We start from the raw sequence: 24,452 nt of genomic DNA, 5'->3' as shown, positions 1-24,452 counted from the left end.
GGCAACTAGGATATGCACTGAATCTCAAATTTCTCTTCCCCTCCAGTTCCACTAATAATTTTGGCCCAGACATGACACTTTCATTATTACATAATTATATCACATGTCTGTCTTACATGTTAAACTGAGGGAATTCCTATTATTAATGTCGCATCTAGTCACCTAAGATTGGCTGAAATCAATAAACAAATAGACATTCGTACTCAGGTTTGAGTCTTCCTGTTCCTGTTTTACTCTTTTTCATCACTTTATTACACGCTCGTTCTCTCTCTCTCTATCTCTCTCTCCTTTGTCCTTATAAGGAAGTGTAGCTGCTGGTGGAGTTTGGGCGGAAACGGCGCGCGGTGACAGCTGGGAACTTCAACACGCTCATACAGGAAGACATCGCAGACGGGGAGCCCGTAACACACCCATTCAACAGCAAAGACTAAAGCCAGGACCACTGTAACATTTCTCAGACGGTAACGGTAAGGATAAAACATTGTCTACATGATTAGATATCTGTGTTAAGCGACTTGCCGGCGGAAATCTTTTCTAGACGCCGCTGCGTCTCCGCGCAAATCATGACAACTGAAACGGGCTCGCGCATAATACTCTCAAAAGCGATATATCCTCACAGTGGCATTAGGCCTTATAAATAAAAAGCGATTTATTATATATTTGCATGTGTGCAGATGTCTCAACAGCAGTCTAAATGCGACGGTTGGAAAAGTTCCTGATCTTGCAGAGCTCAGTGATGGGTAGTCCGACTCATCTCTGCGAATCGGTTCTTTCGAACAGTACGTTTCAAGAACTGGTTCATAAACAATTCAGCGATTCGTTACGTCAACGCTTTTCGAATGTGTCCAATGCATTTTTTTCAAAGACCGTGATGACGCGTATCAACGGTTATCAGCATCGTTTAAATCCTGCATATTTATTTATTTATTTATTATCCTGCGTATTTTTTTTACACTATACTTTGTATTATATTACCTTTTGCATAATGTCAAATCTTTGTTCATCGTGTCACATCTCGCTCATTATTAGAAAACTGTTTGACCGTTGGTCGGATTCGGTTCAACTGATTCACTGAAAAGATCCGACTCAAAAGAACACCGAAAATCGCTACAGCGCAAATTAAGGAAGTGGGGCGGGTGTTTAAGTGCAGGAAATCTGAACACAAGCTCGTCGCGTCTACCGATCGCTAAATTGTTTCCGTTTCCATATTATTTCTCAATGAATCTCGGTTTTGTCTGACTGACTGTGTTGTACCGGCTGGCCTGATTATTCAAATCGAATCAAATCAAATCGAAACGCATCGAATCTCTTGGCTTGCCTCGTATCCTATTGTATCCCTATTAATGGCTTGATTGCTTGTCAAGAAACCCATTAGATTATTGTTCGTGTCGTGTGTGTGTGTGTGTGTGTTTAATAAATGTAGCACATCTCATCCTATGCTGTGCCGAGAATGGATGCGATATGGCCTAGTTTTACTAGTACTGAAGCATAAATGACCTGTTTTCATGTCCAGAAGAGCAGCTTGCGCCCATAATGCTTGACGTTTCAGGCTTGCCTTTGAATCTTATCTTGTTTTGACATGTTTACCTTCTTTTAGGGTGTTACCTACTGAATTTAGAGCAGGTGTGATGTAATGCTTCGGTGTTGAAGCACAGAAACTATTGTTTTTAGTCTGTCTTAATCTGAAATTAAAGGGACAGTACACCCAAAAATGAAAATTCTGTCAGTTATTCACCCTAAGTTGTATGAGTTTCTTTGTTCTGCTGAACACAAAGGAAGATATTTATGAAGAATGTTTGTAACGAAACTATTGACTTCCATAATACAGATGAAAAAATACTATGGAAGTCAATGGGGTTTGGGGTCCCTTTAACACCCGCTAATGCACTGAATGTGGACAAAAGCTTTCAATTCAGTGATTCCAAATCAGATTTAATAATGAATATACTTAAACCAGATTATCAAAATCGCTGCTTAGATTAATTTCTGATATTTGTTTTGGCTTGTAGAAGTTCTGAAAGACCGGTAACGTTTGAATTTAGTACCCAAATTGATTTCAATCTCGGATTATAAGCAGTTAAGCACATTTCCCACATCTGTAGGTGGCAGTTTCTGCAATAATCGCTGCCTCATTCTGGATTTTAGGGCGAGGACACTAGGAATTGGTCTGTAATTGCGTACCTGAGGCAAGGAAATTTGACTACACTAATTTGAATGTGAATATTTTCTTACAATGTGGAGGGAGAAAAAAGAGTAGAAAAAGAGAATTTGACTCTAGTTTGACTTCAGTCTGCTCTTTCACTTCTTTAATCTTTATTATATTTGGCAAACGTTGAAATTCTGCACTTAGCTCATGTGCTTTTATTCCCTCAACGGTGAATGTGCTTCTGTGATTTTTAGTCCCTGTGTGAATAAATGTTTTGTTAAATCCACTTGCTGGAAAACACAGCCTCAGCTGGTTGTGGCCACAGAGGAATCTGTTGTTATTATTATAAGAGTAATGTTGACTATCTTACTCAAACGTTACTCTTTTATATTGTATTCTCCATACTAGTGCCATTTAATGTATCCGACATGAACTTGTTCACCGTTAATAGTTTAGTGTTACTGCAGTCTTGGGAAATTTGTGATTCCTGAAGGAGTCGTAAATAAGTGGGGTTTTCCCTCGGGAATACGCTCTCATTAGAAGCAGGTGATTACGGGCTCATATGTGGATACCTGTGCGTTCCCCAGAGGACTCATTCAGGTGAGTCAGTGAGCCAGATTCGTGTATCAGGTTTCTGTTACGTAATGTTACCTGTGTGCATGTGAAGGGGCAGTAAAGATGGCCTTGCCCAGAGAAAGCAAACAAGATCTACTTCCTCCTTTTTGTATCTTGAGAGGTTTGACACATATATATTTTTCTTTTTCCTCTGGTTGCATTTTTGTTGGACAGCATGTTATGGCACGTCCTGCATTCTCCCTAGGCTCGGTATATTGTGCATCCGTGTTTTCCATGCGTTCACTTTTTATGTGCTCTGCCACTGTTGCTCTTTTTGAGTTTCGGAATAAGTAAAATGCAAAAGGCAGAATACAAGAATACTCTTAAAATTGGCATGAAATGAAAGTTATTGATCTGTGCATGTTTATTTTTTTTAAACAGTCCTGCCACTTATGAATTTAGTCATTCAAATAATTGACGATTACAATTTTGTTGTTCATGTCAGTCACATACAATATAAGTTGTGTATATAATTCAATAAAAAATAATTATATTGGCCCACATGATTTCAATGCTGCACAAATTTATATTTTTCTACTATATAATTAATATAATGCAGTCCTTCATTTTGTATAAAGGAAGACATTTGACTATCCTTGTGTATTTTCCTCAGTGTTTTTTAATATTCTTTGGCAAAATGTGATTTTTAAACTGCACAATTACTCTGGTTATGTCTCAAGTTGCGGTTGGATCAAATAACCACAGTCAGATGGTTAATCAATACATTTAAGCTCTTATTCTTAATCAAAAATCGAACCTTAAAGGTGCACTATGTAACATTTTTTCAGTAAAATATCCAAAAACCACTAGGCCAGTGTTATATATTTTGTTCAGTTGAGTACTTACAATATCCCAAATGTGTCAAACTCTTTGTAAATCGTGAGAAAATTGCTATTTTAACTAAGGAACTGGGACGTGTGAGGGAGTCGCCTGACGATTGCGTCACATCAGCGTTCCCCTCGGTTTCCGGTTTTATTTAGCAAAAACGCTTTACTCTCACTGCAGTGTGAACAAGTGTCATAGCAGCCGCTGAGAGAACACACAGAGTAACGTCACAACATCATTAACACACTCAGATGTGTCTAATATGATAAGCAGAGCTGCGTTACCTCACACTCATGACCGGAAAAGCGGAAGTGACGCCGGTGACTGTGTCATAATAAAAGTCCCGCTGCTCGAGAGGCGTGTGTTGCGTTCATCTTATTAACAATCGCTCCAGCGGTTCCTCAGCTCCACAACACTCGCTCCTGCTTCTGCTTCAGACTACAGTAACGTTAATAATCACATCCATGAACATGATTTCTGCCCGAGTCCTATCCCGATTCTTTCCCACCGGCTGTGAGGTGAAGACCACATGTCCCAAGATTCTGCGCTCAAACTTGCCATCATCAAACTACGCCTTTGTTTTGAACAGGTGACCTCAAGTGGACGGAAAAGTTACAAAGTGCACCTTTAATCTTCTGGTGAAACAAATTATTCTCTAATCGTTTAGTCCACTTTAGCCCCGCCCCTTTCTTACAATCATCTGCAAGCTTTCATTCAGATCTGCCTCCATCCAATCAACAACCGAGTCCAAGTCCCCGCCCTATATGTTTTTTATTTTGCGGTTGATAATCCGTTTCACCCAGATGTGCGTCACAATACAGAAGAAAAGATTTGTCTACTTCAGTTTCAAGCGACTTTCATGCTTACTGTGATCCTGTAAAACCTTATTCTCTGTAATTATTGTGCCTTCTCTCTCTCGGTCTCTCTCTCTCTCTCTCTCTCTCTCTCTGTCTCATTCTCTCTGAGCAGGTATGGCAGAGCTGGCGGGTCTAGTGCAGCGTTTGGAGGTGGCTGTGGGCCGTCTGGAGTCCATGTCCAGTTCTGGGGGTGGAGGCGGCCCGGCTGCTGGATCATCTGGACGTAAGAACAACCTAAACCAGTCTGTCTGAAGATAATTAGTGGCCCTTACCAAGTGTGCACTTGGAGTTAGAAATTTGAACTCCGTAACTATTTTTGTTCAAAATCAATTTGAGGAACTACATAACCAGCCAGTGTTCAAAACGATGGTGCTGTTCCTCTTTGTGTCATTACGTCACGTCTGTATACATAAAGTTTCGCTCCGTGCGTGGGGTGGAGAAGGCAGCAGCTCTCACAAACACCGCAGTGTGATTGAGCTACGTTACTCCGCCCGCTCACAGACAGCACCAGAGCAGAGCTGTCCTTACTCCTGGAGCAGCCCAGAACAGTGTATAAAGCCTTGTTATTTAACCCTCAGAGCCCGACGGCATCGCCCACGACGTCACACGGCACCTCCGATAAATATCTATATTATTTCATGAAACTTTTATCGATTTTCTTACCGTTTTTTCCAGCAGAAAGCTAACGAGCTAGCCATCACGGGGCAGTCTTTGGTGTCTTTGTAGCCTTTACAGAAGGTTTTCTATCCAGCCTGGAACATGTGCATCTTTTTGGAGTTGTTCAGCAATAAATCAAAACGCTTACATCCAAGATATATCCACTTGATGTCCATAATTTATAAATTTTCCGTCATTTTTGCCGCTAGCGCGATGCTAGCTGCCATTTTGGATGAGGGTTTGACCAATGACAGGCTGATCCGTCATCCACGTTGGTGTGCGTCATTACGCATGAACCACAGCTCTGTTATTGTGAAGAGAGAGAGACGCACGGCTAGTGTTGAGGAGAGAGAGAGAGAGAGACGCGCTGCAGTTTTTAGTAGTTTTGTGGAGAAAGTTTGAGGAAAAAGTTTGAGGAGAAAGTTTGAGGAGAAGTTCCTGATAGGAACTGTTTTGAGGCTTGGCACCAGTAAATATCCAAAATCCAAAGAGGCCAAAAGCGCCTGGACTTTTTTTGGAAAAATGTAAATAGTTTTGGTTCTGTATAAGTTATCATGTTTATTCCTGAGTTCCAGGACTCCAAAGACTTGAACAAACTGTTTTCCAGAGGAAATATGCTTAGCTTTTATTTATTTGTGTGTGTTTTCAATAAATATTTGAGTGATTCAATTTCCGTTTTTTTTTTTCATTTGTCTTTATGGTCCCATAACTTATTTTACATTCAGGTGACATCAATGCAACACAAATATACTGACAGAGCAACTTGTCTTGAAAAAAAAGAGGAGTGTCAATTGTCTGTGCACAACAGGGTTGATGTTTTACAAGCTTTTTTAGTAAATAACACCAGGCGGAAAATTAATTGTAAAAATACCCTTAGGTCTTAAAGGGTTAAGCCTTGCTAAAGCCTTGTTTATACTCGATGCGGCTGCATGAGAGCGAGGGTGCGCGCAACTAAAATAATGTCAACTTGGGTAGGCGGCATAGACTGTAAAAAAATATGGACGTAGTTTCTGTGATGTCACCCATAGGATTCTGAAGAGCAGTTTTGAAGCATAAAATAGGGTTGAGCTGGCCGTTGCCATCTTGACCGCGCGTCACTCCAGGATAACAGAAAATGGGCAAAGAGGCGGGACATGGGCGGAGCTGAAGTGACGCGATGACTAACAGACAGCAGATAAATAGCTATCCACCTGTCACTCGAAGTGGCCATGTAATTATATTACAATTAGTGTAGTAATCAAGGTTAAAATAGAGAATTCCACTGCAAAGCGGCAAATTACAGTCATTTTGTGGCTGGAAAAATAATTATTTTCATTTGTAAAGCCATGGTTTACCTACTAGGTGCTTGTATGGCTCTTTAATAAATATACATGCATCTAGTCTGGTTGCTCAAGTTTTGCAGATCACAACTTCTTACTTATTTTTAGGTTTTGCATTTGAATAAATATTTTGACATGATCAAACACTAGATTTCTTTAAATGTGAAATTTTAAAAAGTTGCATCCTAATATTTTTAATGATAGTTATATAAGCACACACAAGTGAATATTAATGAATGCTAGCAAATATAATTTAACCCAAGCAAAGTTTAAAATAGTGCTAAAAAGACGAACTTATTTTTCCGTATATGTACAGGATATATACATACGAATTGATACTGAATCAAGATCGATATTTGTGCCAATCATCTGCCGCCCACCCGCCACCACAAATTGGTTTCTAATCTGTGGGAAACACAGTACTTGGTCAGTTTATTGATTTGTTTCATTAATATTTTATTTTAATACCGTGCAGAATTAAGATTCAAGGGATGGTTCAATAAGTGAAGTTAATTTTAGAAATGTTGTGCATGCACTTATTATTAGTGTGACAATTTTAGCATGCAAATGAATGGGAAAACATCAAGATCTGAGCCCTAAATATCGGCCATCGGCTGACCCTGACCTTTAAACTCTATGGAAAAACCCATATCTGTCTGTCTCTAATGGACAGACAAAGTGCTTGTTGCTGGAAATGTTGTATTGTGTCTCTCTGGTTAGAACACGGTGTGATTCTGCTCTTGTTTCTCTTGTATTCAGCGGTGTCTGCGTATGTTGAAGCCTATGACGGTCTGATCTCTGGCCCTGTGGCTCAGTACGCGGCCCTCAGTCAGAAGATCGGAGGAGACGTTCAGAAGCATGTATGTAAATCCTGCAATGTCATTACAGTTCCTGAACCCAGGCACACATTGATAGAGTCCACGCAATGTTCCTTATCATTTGTTCTGTGTCGTAGGCTGAGATGATGAAGCAGGCCTTTTCCTGTCAAAGGCAGCTTCTGGCCACTGCCTCCCGCTCTCAGAAACCTGCCGATGTAAGTGTTATGGTGCATTTTAAAATAAGAGTGGCTGCTACACTACACAACATACAAAATAGTTTGAAAGTCTCTACAACAAGGCTGCATTTAATTGATCAAAATAAATTTAAAACAGTAATATGTTTAATATTTCAATTTATGAATATATCAGAGTATTTGAGCATATGAATCATTCTAATATGCTCAAGAAACATTTCTGATTATCAATGCTGAAAACCGTTGTGCTGCTTAATATTTTTTTGTAAACAACTAAAGTGAAAAGGTCAGCTTTTATTTACAATTGTTGTCACTTTCGATCAATTTAATGCTTCCTTGCTGAATGATCGTATTCATTTCTCTTTAAAAAAAAACAAAAAACGTTTTGAACATTAATCTTTCACACCAATATTAGCGGTTTCCATCCAAAGTTGCGAATTTAACTTGTGCACAAAATCGCATAAAACAATTGTGAATAAAGCGAGAGAACAAAATTCCTGATAAACTGGCGCTAGATATCACACAAAAAAAAGTTGCTGCAGGAGAAGTATATAATACCACTGTATATAATAATTTTTATATTTAATAAATTACTTTCACAGATGAAACGCAATTATGTTAGCTTGCTTTTGGAGGCAGATGCCTTCTGTTTGGGATCACAGTCGTGTAATGCTGCGTTCACACCAAACGCGAATAGAGCGTCAAAATCGCGTCCACAACATCTAGTTGGACGCTTGAACATTTTGAATCCATTCACGCGTCCACAGCAAATTGGACGTGCGTATAAATCGAGAGTTTGAAGCGAAATAGACGCATATTCAAGGCACTCCAGGAGAAATATGTCATAAAACACCACTCTGCCTCTTTTCATTTTCATTAAAAATATATATTAAACATTAATCGCCACACAAATGTGGTCCAGGCAACTCCTATATTATCTTCACTGCATGTATATTTAAATATCCTTAAAAAAAAAGTTATGGAACTTCTCTTTGCCCTCAGTCAAAACGATTTGGCAGACAACAAATAATAGATTCATGACACCAAAGATCGCCCGTTAGATCCACACAAGACGAACCACTACAGGACATCAGAGCCAGCGGCAAACGGCAGAAGGACTGGCTGAGGAAAAGCTGCTCTCGCCGGGGTTAATGAGCGCTGATTGCCTGGATCGCTTTAAATAGGCGCTCTCTTTATAAATAAACCACAGATTTGAGCTTTAAACAACTACATTCTCACCTGAAAAAGTCTTAAAACTACATTTTGTGACACATTAGTAGTATTTTTAAATTATGCAGGGTTTCTCATCACGTCACTTTACCACGTGACAGCAGCGAGCAGGCTCTTGATTAGTTAACGCGGCGTGAATTGACGCCAAAGTAAAAAAAAATTCAACTCGGGCGTCAGATGCGAATTCGCTTCAAACGTGTGAATGCACAAAAAGCACCACTCACGCACAAAACGCTCAATTCGCATCATTCGCGCGAATGAGGTGGAATTGTGTCCATCGTGCCGCAGGACCTCCAGACAAAAGGCGTCATGGAAAGGCGTCAACACGCCTTTCCATTGACTTAACATTGAAATCACTCGCTCCTGACGCTCTATTTGCGTTTGGTGTGAACGCAGCATAAGACCACTTTGACGACAGACTTTACTCAGGCATTTCAGAATGAACAAAAACTGCATTTCAGATGCTGTGCGACGAGATCGTTACACCATCCCATCGCAAAGTTACGTGTCTTTTATGATTTGCATCGAGAAATTTATTCCGTAAATGTGTTTCCATCGTGGTTTATGTGCATGTTTTCTTGTCAGATAAATTTTGTTTAAAAAAATCAAACTAAATTGAGCATTTCATTTTTAATGCACATTTTTTGAATTATGCACATTTTGGCTTTTCCATCCAGCGCTTAAAAAAAAAAATGTTATGCCATTAAAAGAAAATAGGTGGATGGAAACGGCTATTGTTTACTATTTTTGTAACATTTTCTCATCGTGTCATGTCTGTCCATCTCTTCCTCTGTGATGTAGTCCGCCCTGGCTCCTCTGCTGGCCCCCGTGTCTAAAGTGATCCAGGATGTGCAGGCGTTCCGAGAGAAGAACCGCTCCTCTCCTCACTTCAACCACCTCTCAGCGGTCAGCGAGAGCGTTCCCGCCCTCGGTTGGGTTGCAATGGTAAGGCAAAGGGTGGAGCTGTCAGCACTGTGTGTTGCAGTTTTGTAGTTATGTGTGTCGTTTCTATTTGAAATTGAATCAATTATAGCGGCTACTCGGTCCTTGGTCAACGCCGCTGAGACACTAAGACAGGGACTATATGCATTTGTGACGCAAAATTGTCTTTGATGGCTTTTATTGCACAAACTGATATTTCTTGATATTCAAAGAATACATCTTCCCTGCTCACCCCCTCTCCAAATCTCAATCATGAGATATATCTCATATCTCAATCTAGATGATGACTATTCAATGTCCTCTTCTGGCCTTAATACCGATGACTTAACCTCATTGTTTTCTTCAACCTGTCAAAGTATTTTGGATACAGTGGCACCTTTTTAGGACGGTTCGAGAAAAGACTAGAGTTCAACCGTGGCTGAATGCTAATACTCGAGCTATAAGGCTTGAGTGTTGAAAGACTGTGAAAACGTGCATAATGCCAATATGTCTGGTAGGGGTGGGAGAAAAGGTTGATGCATCGCGATTCGTTATCCAAAGATTCAGAATCGATTCTGTGTTCAATTCAACACGCGCGTGCGGTCACCGGCCAAACGTTGATAGGCGAACGTTCGTATGCTGGTGAATTGGCTTCATTTAAAATAAAATGGACAAACTATGACCTGCTCAGGGGTGTGGCACCCGTGGGGACACTTCTCCCGGTTAGAGGGTTCAACACCCGCACGTTTTCTGCACGTTTTTCTGCAGTTTTGCTCAAACGCCTTACAGCAGTCGCTCCTCCGTTTCTCTGGCCGCTCTGCGTCTGCGCTCGCTGCGGCTGCCTCCCCATTTCAAAAATGTATTTTGCTTGTTAAATGCAAAGTTTTTAATTTCAAAAGCATTTCTAAATTAAGTTCATATTTCCAACAAACGAAATTCTAAGCCAAATTAACGAAGTGGTGCTCAAGTAGGCTATAAGGCGCTTTCTTTGCCATTAATGCTTAATAACACTCCTATGTCTCCGATGCCATGGCCGGGACATAAACCTACCAACATCTGTGGCATAATTTTTGTAATGACTTATCGAATATTGCTGAACTACTGCACAATGTTTCAAACGAATTAAAAATTCTAAACGAATTAAAAATTCTGAACAAAGACTTCGTTTTGGTGAGTGATTCGTTAAATGTGTCTAACATGACTGTTGCAGCTCGGCAGGTTTTCTCATGTGAGATGTTATGCGCACACACTGAATTTGGCTTTTCAGTGAGCGCTAAAGTTGTTTTTCTTCTGCATTAGCCGATGTTTTTAGTTAAGATGTGTTCTTTAGAATTTGTATGGCTTACTATGTTTCATTAGAGCTTGTTAATCTTGAATATAACTTTGTTAATAAAATAAAAGCATTAAAAGAAATCATCATAATCATTTTTAATATGGCAATACTGTCAAACAGATATTCTAACTAAAAACAAAACACATATTAGCTTCAATTTTGGTTAAAATGTAAAGTTCATGTATTTGCACAGCAGGATAATTAGTTACCAAAAATGTATGTTAAGAATCGTTTTGGGAATCGGATCGTTTCTCCCCAAATCGGAATCGGATCGAATCGTTAAGTGCCTTAAGATTCCCACCCCTAATGTCTGGTGGAGGACAATTACTCACTGAGAAGACACTTTTCGCGACAACGTCACACTGAGTGAATCAATTGAGAATGGCTCTAATTTACATGTATTTCCCTTCTCCTGAATTTCCCCCATCTTATTCCACGCTGAGAGATCACCGAAATATACCCAAAATCTGTATGATTTAAATGTCAATTCTCATTATACAATATTATGTGTTTGATATCGTTTGAAATGTCTCAGTGCGACTGATACAAAAATCTCGTCCCCACAGAAGTATACAAGATGATAAGAGAGCTTAGAGATATTTTGCATATTATGATGGGTGTGGCTTTTGGAGTCTCCTCTTTCCATCCAGGCAAATGGGAGAGCAATTCAATTTAAATTCCCTTTGTTATCATGTTTCCATTTGAAAGAGGTTTCGGCCTGGTCTGACCTACTTAAAGCGATGTAGGAGAGAGTTCGGGGCTCGATGCTGTAATGAGTTCGGCCCATAACGCAGAATGTTAGACACTCTGCGTTATGTAATATTCAGAAGTCAGGTATTAATATCTTATTCTTTGCTACAAAGTATTTGATGTTGTGTATGGACTATCTTTGAATTGATTATGTAATTGGCATTATACATTTACCTGACTGTTAATAAGTTGTAAAATTTTTGATCTATTCTGAATTACTCTGTAATTATTCTCTAGTAGATTACGGAATGGAATAATTGCAACAAAGGGTTAAACAGAATGATTAAATGTGTGACTAACTATTAAATATAAATGACCAAACAACCAATTGGCATTCTATCCTAAATTCGAGATTATGATAAAATGGAGTCAGATTAAAGATAAATTTGAATTAAATCCATTCTGCCCAGCTGAAAACACCGAACGCGCAGCGACCTTCAAACTGCTATCGTTACCATCCTTGGAACAAAATTAGCGGTCTTGCAGTGTAGATGGGCGGAACGCCGCTGGAAGAAGGATAAATGACCGGTTTCTTTTGATATTTTAAAGGAGAATTTGTCTAAATATCAAAAAACTGTTAGATCTGAGAAATTAAAGTATCTTTCTAATGTTATCTGTAAGAACTCTCATAAACCAGCTGAACTCTTCACTACTATTAAAGGGTTAGTTCTCCCAAAAATGAAAATTGTCATTAATTACTCACCCTCATGTCGTTCGACACCCGTAAGACCTCCGTTCATCTTCAGAACACAAATGAAGATATTTTAGTTGAAATCCAATGGCTCAGAAAGGCCTCCATTGGCACAATGGCACTTTACACTCTCAAGACCCTTAAAAGGTACTAAAGACGTCATTACAAAGTCCATCTCACTACCGTGGTTCTACAATAACTTTATGAAGCGACGAGAGTTAATTTTTGTGCGCAAAAAACCCTAAACAACGACTTGTATGGTGATGACGATTTCAAAACACTACATCATGAAGCTTTATGAATCAGTGAGTCGACTCATGATTCGGATCGCGTGTCAAACTGCTGAAATCACGTGACTTTGGCGATCCAAATCGTTGAATCGATTCAGTGATTCATAACGCTTCGAAGCTTCATGATGCTGTGTGTTAAAATTGGTCATCACTATATAAGTCGTTATTTAGGGTTTTACGGGTGTCGAACGACATGAGGGTAAGTAATTAATGACTATTTTAATTTTTGGGTTAACTAACCTTTTTAATGCGGTTTTAAACATTCCACAAGCTACTTATGTACAGCCATTTATCTAAATGTGTGAACAGTTGTTACACTTTTTTTTTTTTTTTTATTGTCAAGGTTGAGGCTATTAGAGCAAATATTCCACTCCCATTGACTGTTTTACCCATTGTCACTGAGTGCTCTGCTGTTTTTAATCAGTTTGAGCCAGCGTCTCTTGCCTCATTGAGCGAGATCATTGCTGAAATAAAACTATCCTCAGGTGGCAGGGATATTGTTCCTCCACGTCTTCTAAACGACTCTTTTGAAGCTATTGGTCCCAAAATTCTAGCTATCAACAGTAGCCTGGCCTCAGGAGTTGTACCCAGGTCTTTTAAACATCGAGTTGTGGAACCAGTTATTAAGAAATAAAATGTTGAATTTGGTCTAAAATTAGCAAGGACTGATGAATCCAATCTCGAAACTTCCGTTTCTAAACAAAATGCTTTACTTATTTAAACAACCAGTTCTTTATTTGCCCTCGCATTGCAAACAAGCAGAGATGCTCCAAAATGTGTGCGGCACTTCATTCGCGATAGAGGTGGGTGGAGTTATGAGGTTTGACTGACAGTTTGAACATCCAATGGAGTTATGAGGTTTAGTCACACGCTCTTTTTAATAAGTTTCATTGCTAAATATTTGCAAAACTCAAGGACGGGTGTAAAGGGTGACCAATAATAATGATTTATTAAAAAAAATATTAAAAATGGTGATACCACCTGACAGCGACGATATGGTTTTTGAAGATGTATGCGTTGGGATCAGTCATTTCAAAATGTTATGATGTAAAATGAATAAAATATTTATGATATGCTCTTTCAAAGTTCTAAATTTGCAAAACTGAAATTATTTTTCTCTCTTTTAATGTGTTAGGCCCCAAAGCCAGGCCCCTTTGTGAAGGACATGCAGGACGCAGCCATGTTTTACACAAACCGTGTGCTCAAGGATTACAAGGAGAAGTATGTGTCTGTCTGTGGTGTGAAGAAACTAGCATAGAAGCAAAATGGCATATTTGTAATTTTCCAATGTGCTTTAATGTCTTATTTTCAGAGATAAGACACACGTGGACTGGGTCAATGCCTATGTGTCCATTTGGGCGGAGCTGCAGGCCTACATCAAGCAGCACCACACCACTGGACTGAGCTGGAGCAAGACTGTGAGTCTCATACTCGTGTGTTCATTTTGTCCCACGTGGTTCAGAATAAGTAGTTTAATTGTTTTTGTTTTACAGGGTCCCGTTGCTTCGGCCTCTGGAGGTGGCCCCTGCGGAGGAGCTCCGCCTCCCCCAGGCCCCCCTCCACCCCCCATGGACTTCGACAAGTCTTCAGGTGGAGAATCGGGTGGAGCAATCAATCGCAATGCTCTCTTCGCCTCCCTCAACAAGGGAGCTGATATTACTAAAGGTATTACACGGATCCCTGACTTGATTTGGTACTAAAATGGCTCCAGTAGAGCCACAACACATTCAGTGGCACGTTTATTGCTGTTTAAATGATGGAAGGATCATTGCTAAAACATTAAAAAGTCCTTTTGACTGATTGGACATGATGCAGATTGTTCCACTTGATGCGCTGTAATGGGAGCATCAGTGTATGTGTACAAAGGTCATTGAAAAGGGCAAAGTTAGGCCTCGTTCCAAATGATACGGTCCTGTGGCCCTCACTTGTTCACATCCATGAGGCTCTAGGGTGTCCCATTTGTCACTTATTATTAATTTATATGGTAATACTTTACAATAAGGTTTCATTTGTAAACATTAGTTAACTTTAACGATACTTCTACAGCATTAAAGTGATCAAATTAAAGTGATCACATTTATACTATTATTATTGACAGTGTTATTTTAATATCATTTGAGATGTTATTATATTTATCAATATTTCGAGTTGAATTTGAATTGTGTTTGTCATTTGTATTCGTTTTTTTTAAGTATTTCTGAATACTTTTTTTTATTTTATTTCAGTTGTGATTTATAAATTAAAATTAGATGTTTTCCTGACATTTAGTTGAAATAAAGTTTACATTTTTTTATTTATTTTAGTTAAAATGTATTTCAAGTGAGTTTTTTTTATTTTAACTATAATAACCCTAATTATTAATACTAATAATAACCAGTATAACCGCAGTAATAACTTATATTTTTGTTGTTATTATTATTTAAATTTGTGCATTTGGCAAATGCTTTTAATCCAAAGTAGCTCTTACTGCCTTCAGGATGTTCATTTTGAGTTTTTATCAGTAATTATAATTATTCTATTATGAAGATGAGAACAATTAGATGCATTTCTTATACAATATACTGTTCCCATCCCTACCCATACAATCACTGCAATAAAAAGAAAGTCGGCAGTAAAAACGCAAGTCAAATGTCCCTTCTTTTTTTTTGTCCAGCTTATCAGACGTTTGTCCATAAAAATGGCTGAATTAACAGGAAAAAAATCAATGAAGATTGAAAACCAAAAAGCATAATAATAACAGTAGTAACATTACGAATAATAATAATGCAAAATAAAACAACAATTCTGGGTGTATGTTTTATCGGTAACACTTTACAATAAGGTTAATTAGTTAACATGAATTAACTACATTAGTTAACAGCTGTAAAGATTTACAAATGTACTGCTCATGGTTAGTTAATACATTAGCTAATGTTGACTAATGAAAACTTATTGTAAAGTGTTACCGTTTTATCAGTGTCATTTATTCAAGGCTCGTCTTTAATAGCCCTGTCTTTTAACTCTCTGTAAGGACTGAAGCATGTGCCCGATAACGAGAAGACCCACAAGAATCCTGCGCTCAAAACCAATACAGGTCCCGTGCCAGCTGGGCCCAAACCCGTCGCTGGTCGGCCCACCGCGGCTGCCAGCCCGGCCCGCACTCTTCCTCCAGTGCTGGAGCTGGACGGCAAGAAATGGAAAGTGGTGAGTGAGTCAGGATGCCTGTTATAGTCTGTGTACGCAGCTGAAACTATTTTTGGAAATGCCATTTTAAAAGGTATTTTCCATCTCGGTCTCAGCTGTGTTTATACATTGCAGTAAACGAAGATATTTAAAGATGTGATGTGTTAGTTCTAACATAAACTAAAAATGTGAAGACATGACACAGTTCGGCCAGGTCATTTAACTTCATATGCTGATCCTCTCTTTAGGAAAATCAGGAAGGAGCCCATGGCCTTGTGATCAATGACACAGAACTGAAACAGGTGGTTTATGCCTATAAGTGCAACAACAGCACTTTACAGGTGAAGGGGAAGATCAACTCCATCACTGTAGGTCTGTACACACTACCAGCAGTTCCTCCACTGTTCACATTGTTACACTTTACAACGAGCTCTCATTTGTTGACGCTAGCATGAACAGACATTTTTATTAACTAACATTTAAAGGGATAGTTCACCCAAAAATAAAGAAAAATGAAATTTACTCACCCTCAAGTTCTTCCAAACATGTATGGATTTATTTGTTCTGCTGAACACAGATGATTATATTTTTAGGGCTGTAATCTCCCAGTCGATTATTAGTCGATACGTTCTGGCTCGACCAAAATTCAGATTGGTCGATTTTTTTTTTTGCAGCGTTCATTTCATCAGTTTGGCCGCGTTCAGTTCATCAGGTGGAAAGCACTAATTGCTAATGGGGGTGTTTTCAGAGCACCCCTGTTTCACCGGTAACAGTCTGCCTTCAGAACACCCCCATTGTTTACACTTTTTTTTGGATTAGCCCAACCCGCTGGAGAAGAGAGACAGATTGAAGTACGCTACTTTGCTGTATAGGCCTATTATTTATTTAATTGTGAGCGTTTTCCTTGTCAGTCCTCTTCTACCATGTCAACAAAGACATCGGCAGTGTGGCAGCATTTTTTTAAAATAGAAAATGGGGGAAAAAGTCAAATGCCAATTTTGCAAGCAACGGTTTGCATATCACAGCTCGACGACAAACATGTCATATCACCTAAAAACGGTAAGCTAACTTGTCTGCGTTAGGTTCCCCTGTCTATTTTGAGTTGCACTTTATTTTGTTCCTGCTCTTGATCTGGCTTGTTTAATAAATATTCCTTTTTTATTAAAGTTGACGTGCATTTTGTGTTTAAGAGTAAAAGCTTTAAGTTGATAGTCTATTTGTGTCTCAGCCGCAAAGCTGAGCTGAGCTGCACAGAGCGGCTGAAATCATAGTGTCTGTCAGTTATTATAATACATATAACATAGACAACATAGTACTATATTTTCGGAAATCATAGGTAGGGTTGGGAACCGAGAACCGGTTCTTATGCAGAACCGAAACTGATTTTTGAAAAATACCAGAACCGCGCAAAATTCCTAAGTTTCGGTTCCGAAAACGGTTCTGGTGCAATGTGTGTGCGAAGCGCTGGAAGCGTATCCTTTCATAGCGAGTGACAGCCAGTGTTGCCAAGTCCGTGTTTTTCCCGCTTTCCACTGTTGCCGCGGGCTGTGTTTCTACATGTCCGCTGGTTGAAGCGATTGTGCAATTTGGTGTTTTTTTTGTAAAAACCTGGCAACCCTGACTCACCTCATCATGAATATTAATTACGTTGCCTGCCGCTTCCAGGAGTGTAACGCAGTTCAGCCTGAAAGCCCTCGCGCTACACATTTACGGTTTTGCGTCAGATATTTTCTCGTTGACCACCAGCATGGCGAAGAGAAAGTCACAAGTATGGATTCATTTCCAAAGAATGAATGATAATGAAGCAAAATGTAACACATGTGAAAAGTTAATAACATGCAAAGGAGGCTGCACTAGCAATTTGACAAAACATTTGCTACAGCACAGAGTGCCTCAGGGCTTATACCAGATTTATAGAGAAAGGCCTATATATATATATATATATGTCAACCGTTGAGTCACCATGGTTTAGGTAAGCGTTTAGGCACAATTACCTTTGTAATGCTGAATTGCAATTTATTATTTACAAGTTCACTGAATAACTGAATTACTATTAAATTAATATACAACTAATTAATACATATAACTGAATAAAACCAAGTTATAAATTATATTTATTAGAGACAGAGAGAAAATGAAATACGACAATTTCAGAGGTGTTCATTTGAAAAAAATGTGTTGCAAGAATGGCTTAATTAATACTGTAATATAGCCTATGTACAGTACAGGACTTTTTTGACATTGCCAACCTGTAAATTAATTTTAGAGCAAGTATAAACACAAAATGGATTGTTTGAGTTGCGTATTGTGCCTTTTTCCTTTACCACTATTTGTTTAATAATTTTAATGGAATCGGAACCGGAATCGTTAGGCGGAACCGGAACCGGAAAATTTCTCACGATTCCCAACCCTAATCATAGGCTATGATATTGCGCAGGTGCACGTGTGTCAGACTCATTTCAGTCCAAAATAAAAATGTCAAAAAAGATTTAATATACAGCAAATAGCCTACTAGTTTTTTTATGTTTATTTATAATATGTTTATCTATAGACAGACAAGTACTGCGCACAGTGCGCAGCTAATTAATTTAACGTTTTTTTTTTCCTCACGTCATTTTTAGTCGAAAAGTTCAGGACTTCAGTCGACCAAGATTTTCTTTGGTTGATTACAGCCCTAGATATTTTGAAGAATGTTTAATGAGGCCCATTCACTTCCATTGTATTCTTTGTTTTAGTCAATGGGGCCATTCAACTGTTTGGTAACCCACATTCTTCAAAATATAATTTGTGTTCAACAGAAGAGAGACATTCACACAGGTTTGGAACAATTTGAGGGCGAGTAAATTATGACAGAATTTTAATTTGAAGGAAATATCCCTTTAATGTGAATTAATAAAAATGTTAGTTTGCATTGCATTAACATGTTAACATATAACTTTTGATTTAAAAAATGTATTCCTAAATGTTGAGATTAACTAGATTAACTAAGATTAATAAATACTGTAGTAGTATTGTTCACTGTTAGTGAGTGAGTGAAGTGACGTGTTCAATTTGTGCCCTGCATTTAAACCATCCAAATGCACACACACAGTAGTGAACACACACACCGTGAACACACACCCAGAGCAGTTAGTGCATGTTAATAAATTAAAAAAGTAGAATGTTTATATTTTAAGTTTGTTGTCTTTGCAGATAACTGTAAGAAAATGGGTCTGGTCTTTGACGATGTTGTGGGTATTATTGAGATGATCAACTGCAGGGATGTTAAGATCCAGGTGTGTATGTTTGCACTTTACTCTCCTCACTATAAATATTCTTGAATGCAGAGTATCCGCAGGGTCAATTTAGCATTAATTTCTTTAAATATTTAAGTAAATATTTACAAATATTTATGTAAATGCATTTTCTTATACATTTGCATGTATTTTTAGGTAAATAATGCAGTTAAAATGTATCAGTATTTTAATAAATATAAATAAACGTTATCTCTCTTGAACAATTTTAATACACATCTTTAAGTCTTTTATTTTTGGGCTCTACTAGAACAGGTTTTAATGCTTGAATGTTCAAAAAACACCCCATATTCTCCATTGTTGCGGCTCTTCTCAGTCTGTCAGTAACGCTCTGTTTAGTTCCTGTCTCTGTGAAGCCCCTCCTTCTGAGAAGCACACTGTGCTTTGATTGGTCTGATGGATCAGTGTGCTCTGATTGGTCAAGCACTTTGAGCGTGTTTGTGAAATGCCCCGCCCCTTACCATAACCGCCAGTTTCAACACTACAAACTAACTCAACCCGTTATTTAATATGCCTTTGGGCGGGAATTATTTAAATGAGGAATATTGTGGCATGTTTGTTCCTTGTTCCCCTACAACGGAGGCGTTTCAGGGAATTCAGAAACTGTGACACTGAAATGGAGAATAACTCCCTTTGAAAACGAATTACTTTTCCCCCTTAATTTGACTTTCAAAGGAGGTTTAAGGAAGACCGTTTTAATTAAAAGTAGCACTCCTGTTTTCTTTTCTTAGCACTCCTGTTTTCCGCTCTTTATTCTGAGTCATTTTTCTTTTGATTTCCAGGTCATGGGTAAAGTGCCAACCATCTCCATCAACAAGACCGATGGCTGTCATGTGTACCTGAGCAAAGACTCTCTGGCGTGTGAAATCATCAGCGCTAAGAGCTCAGAGATGAACGTGCTGGTGCCCAACAAAGATGGAGAATATGTAAGTGAAGAAGTGACATGTTTATGAATTACAAAGCTCAGAAAATTAGCACATTCATTTTAGTGATTATTTGTTTTAACACATTAAAAATGTTTAGCACAACCATTTTTCCTGGCATTAACCCTTCCAACCGTTACACTATATGATCATTTGTTCAAGTGCTTTTAAACCATTCAAACACGATAAGACAGGAGCGCTGTCTGTGAAACACACATCTGACACACAGAGCTGTGCACATAAAGCCGTCTCACAGCGCCAGTACCGATTTCAGTTCTCTTTCGCATCTTATCGCACTTGAATGGACAAAAACACACAAAATTGTGTCAAAAATGCCCATTTTTGGTGAGAATCCTCATAAGCACAGTCTTAAGGCCGGGACACACCAAGCCAATGGTCATTTGAGCGTCAGTCAGCTTAGTTTTTTCAGTGTGTTCTGCACTGTTGGCTCTAATTGGACGCCGTCAGGATTTTTTGGCCTGATTCAGCACGTCGAATCGCCTTTTTACACTGCATTCTCACGGCGTCAGCGCTTGACGGAGGGTGTGTCTGAAGCTTGGTGCTGACGTGACTGTCATAGTGACAACAGCCAATCATACTACTTTTCCAGTGTTGCATGAAAGCATTTGGCTAGCGTCTGAGCTAGGGTGTTTGCACAGGTGATCTGATTGGCTGACGCCTGCGTTGACGCTTAAAGTTGAAAACTTTTCAACTTCTGCCGCGAGCAACGCCAGTGACGCAACAGAACCCACAGTTCATTTTGGCAACGCATGATGTCACCCATTCAAAGTAAATGAGAAGTGTTGATGCCGACGCCCCGTGTGAATGCAGCGGTTCGTCCTTTTGGTGTGTTCAAGCGCAGACCTTTGTTGCCGCTAGTTCTTTGACATCGGCTTGGTGTGTCCCAGGCTTTAAAGAAGCACGCCGACTCTTTGGGACTTTAGCTTATTCACCGAATCCCCCAGAGTTCGATAAGTCCATATACATCATTCTCATCTCTGTGTGCCATAACTCTGTCTGACGCATCCACTGCTAGCCTAGCTTAGCACAAAGACTGGAGGTAAATTTAGTTAGTCTGTTTTCAGGCATTGTGTAATATCATTGCGCCGCTGCACCCATGGTATGGCTCAAAGCTCCTTGATCATTACGCAGGAATGAGAGAATAGTTCTTAGCCATATCGGCCTAGAAAATCACAACTTTTCATTTTCCGTCGGTCTTAGTACACAATGTAGCTACACACATCACAACATGTGTTATTGGCGTTATTTTATCACTTATAGAGCAGTAGGCTAGCTGGAGCCATTTACCTCCAGTCTTTGTGCTAAGCTAGGCTAGCAGTGGGTGGTCAGACAGAGTTATGGCACAGAGATGAGAATGGTATGTATGGACTTATCTAACTCTGGGGGATACAGTGAATAAGCTAAAGTCCCAAAAAGTTGGCGTGTTCCTTTAAACAAGTTAAAAAGTCTTAAATGAGCGTCAAGAATTGTGAGAAAACCGAATGCGTGTCAGGTCTTAAAGTGACAGCAGCCTAATAAACCTGCTGTAGTGTGTCATTTAATGTTAATCAAAGAACAAAAGAAAAGAGAAATTAATTCGCTGCTCTTGACTGGATAACTTTAGTAGCTTTAATAAGGATTAATCTAGATTTAATTTACACAGTGACTGTGCAGTGTTATATTATTTTCCTACCCAAATATTACTGTTGGACCTACCTGATATCTTAAAGCATTGTTTACAAGGTTGCACGGATAAACAACCAAGAAGTTCACTTAAATTCAAATATTGAACATAAGTCGTCTTTAGGTCATTTCAACATAAGTGAGATTCAATGTTAAATAATTTCAATAAAAATATTAATGTTAGGTGCAATTAATCGCGATTTACAGAAAAATGTGCAATTTTTTTTTTTTTTTTTCGACTGACATCTCTACCTGACACATAAGAATGAGTTTTTCTCTCTTTCCTTCTAGACTGAGATCCCAGTTCCTGAACAGTTCAAAACCGTATGGGATGGCAGCAAGCTGGTCACCACAGCAACCGAGATTGCCGGATAAAGGACCGACCTGTGCGAGAGACCGCCCCCATTGCAGTGTCCTACCTGACTGACCAATGAGCTTAAAACTACAAAGCAGAATGGAATGCCAACCAGGTCGACTCTCCTATCAGCCAATCACAGCGGCAATCATATCTTCCTTCAGCTAGTGACATGACCGCTTGCTTACCAGAAGCACTTGCTCAGTCAATGGCAGGGCTCCATTCTCTTCTATTCCATTTATTAAAACATTAGCACTTGAAGTTGATTGCCAACAGTTGGGGTGTTTTCATACGTTTTGTTTTTGTCTTGCAGCCATACTAAGCAAAATAACACGTGAATGGGCCAACAAGTGGAATCAAGTCATTTGATCATGTTTGTGTTTTGTATTTTTGATTCATTCTTTTTTTTTTCCATTTGCATTTTCTGGTCAGGGGGCAAGTATTGGGGGGTCACTGCGTTTTCTGTTTAACATATGCAATTCAGATATTAAGCACACAAATGTCCCTCTTCCGACCAACCACACAGACATTTACTGTAACTTTTATTAATAATTTTTTTCTTCAAGGGTTTAATTAGAAGATTTGTCAGATCTTAGAGGATGAATTGGCAACTTGCAAAATCAGTTATATTTCCAATCGTGTCACTGAAAAACAATAGTTGCTTTAGAAATTCTCTTCTCCCTCTTCATATTGTATTCCAGAGCACATGCGACATTCCCTGTAATGTAAATAAATGACCATTCCATGGTTCCTGATGGAAAGCGTTTGACGTCTCGAGTGTTTTTGGCACAAACTAGAGGCAGAAAGGGGACCGCCTAATGTTCAGATGCTCATGGTACGTGTCTGATATCTGATGACGATCTGCTGTACAGACACTGGCTTTACATTAATTTAGTCCTCCTCTTGCTCTCATCACATGCTTTAACTAGTTTAGACTTTCATTCCAACCTCTTAGTCTTTACTTTCCATAATATTGAGGCCGTGTGTAGGGAATTTCTTTTGTATCATTTGTCTTTTTGCTCTGAGAAATGGTAATGGAGAACAAACATCATTAAAACTGTTGCAATAAATAACTTTTTTTCTGAGTCTTTGTGCTTTATTGAATATAATCGGCATAAAGGCAACTTGAACATGTTTCCAGATGATGGTGATTATAGTTTTGAACGGTATTACAACCACAAATGTTGGTTATTATAGTTTTGAACGGTATTACAACCACAAATGTGGTTTATGGTGTAGTTTATAAAACGTTCGCTACCTGTTTTTGTGTTTTTTAAGAAAGTTTATTCAGCAAGAATACATTAATTTAATCATTAATTTGATCAAATGAACGACTTGTTAAAATTTCAACCGAAAAAAAAATGCCAATGCTAATGCCAATTATCTTACCTAACCGAAACACTGTAAAGGCAATTCTGAGATTTGTTTCTAAAACATATTAGAAATGTATTGCTGAAACACGTTACAAAGACTGAACTGTGTAGTTAGACTGGGCGGGGCTAAAACGGTGGCTTGATGACGCACTGGAGCCACCGAGCCTGGCTCCTCCCCCAACTCTATCATAACGAGCACATCCGCAATTTCGCATCATCAGTTCGATCGCGAGTAAAACTGTCAGTACCGTTAGTTACTCCAGCCTACAACTTACGAAACAGAAACGATGATATCAAGAAGGGGTGGATTAATTTTGTGAACAGCTACCTTGATGGAGAGCTGAGGATCAACACCCGCCTCTGCAGTGACTTTACACCGGATAGTTTTACAAACTTTCATCGGAGACAACTGGGATTCACTGATAATCCACTGCAGAATGGGGCCGAACCGATTATCTCCCGCGACGACCTTCATCCTCCCGTCCCGCCGACATCTGGTGCCGTCGTGAACTGTACGTGAGTGAGTGAGTGTTGTCTTGCGTGCTAAGCTGCTAACCGGTGCTAACGGCAGCTTTCCCGCTAGTGGGCGTGGTTTCAGCGCCGAAAGCGGACACGCCCCCAGCGTTTAAGAGCAGAGAATGCTGCGTGTTGTTTTCAAGATTTTGATAAGCTATTTTATTAACTTTGCGGATTTTTTTATGATTCAAATTTACCTGGGTGGTTAATAACACATTTGTCTGTTGTGTGACAAACTCAGAACACGTTTAATTTCGACTTTACAGGGACTTTAAAGTGTTAGTGCACCCAAAAAATGAAAATTAGTCCATGATTTACTCCCCCTCAAGCCATCCTAGGTGTATATGACATTCTGCTTTCAGACGAATACAATCAGAGTTATAATAAGTCTTGGCTAATCGAATTTGATGCCCAAAATGGCATCCATCCATTACAAAAGCATAGTACAAAAGGAGGTTAATAAAGGCCTTCTGAAGTTAGTTCTGATTGGCTGGTTTTTAC

General features: G+C 39.0%; 1 protein-coding gene across 2 annotated transcripts; it reads left to right on the top strand.

Moving 5' to 3' along the window:
- Positions 1 to 306: 306 nt before the first annotated feature.
- On the top strand, positions 307 to 23,147 carry cap1 (CAP, adenylate cyclase-associated protein 1 (yeast)). 2 transcript variants are annotated; one of them, XM_079829205.1, is made up of 13 exons: positions 307 to 467; positions 4,556 to 4,666; positions 7,179 to 7,279; positions 7,375 to 7,452; positions 9,463 to 9,606; positions 13,782 to 13,867; positions 13,959 to 14,064; positions 14,140 to 14,311; positions 15,657 to 15,829; positions 16,057 to 16,180; positions 19,001 to 19,083; positions 19,884 to 20,027; positions 21,999 to 23,147. In XM_079829205.1, the coding sequence occupies exons 2-13, from the start codon at positions 4,558 to 4,560 to the stop codon at positions 22,080 to 22,082; spliced, it is 1,404 nt and encodes a 467-aa protein (XP_079685331.1). In that variant the 5' UTR covers positions 307 to 467; positions 4,556 to 4,557; the 3' UTR covers positions 22,083 to 23,147. The 2 variants fall into 2 exon arrangements, with proteins under 2 accessions (XP_079685331.1, XP_079685332.1); XM_079829206.1 differs by having other exon boundaries at positions 347 to 461.
- Positions 23,148 to 24,452: the final 1,305 nt, after the last annotated feature.

The sequence above is a fragment of the Gobio gobio genome (assembly GCF_949357685.1).
Source record: "Gobio gobio genome assembly, chromosome: 11".
NCBI classification, from domain to species: Eukaryota; Metazoa; Chordata; class Actinopteri; order Cypriniformes; family Gobionidae; genus Gobio; species Gobio gobio.
The sequence above is the reverse complement of the archived record's forward strand: the minus strand, read 5'-3'. Positions and strand labels throughout refer to the sequence as shown.

Bases quoted from the DNA above. Each gene is read 5' to 3' on its own strand.
- cap1 (XM_079829205.1), top strand. From the start codon at position 4,558: ATGGCAGAGCTGGCGGGTCTAGTGCAGCGTTTGGAGGTGGCTGTGGGC. The intron at 7,280-7,374 runs GTATGTAAATCC...TCTGTGTCGTAG, and splicing joins GAGGAGACGTTCAGAAGCAT to GCTGAGATGATGAAGCAGGC. The intron at 14,065-14,139 runs GTGAGTCTCATA...TTTGTTTTACAG, and splicing joins GACTGAGCTGGAGCAAGACT to GGTCCCGTTGCTTCGGCCTC.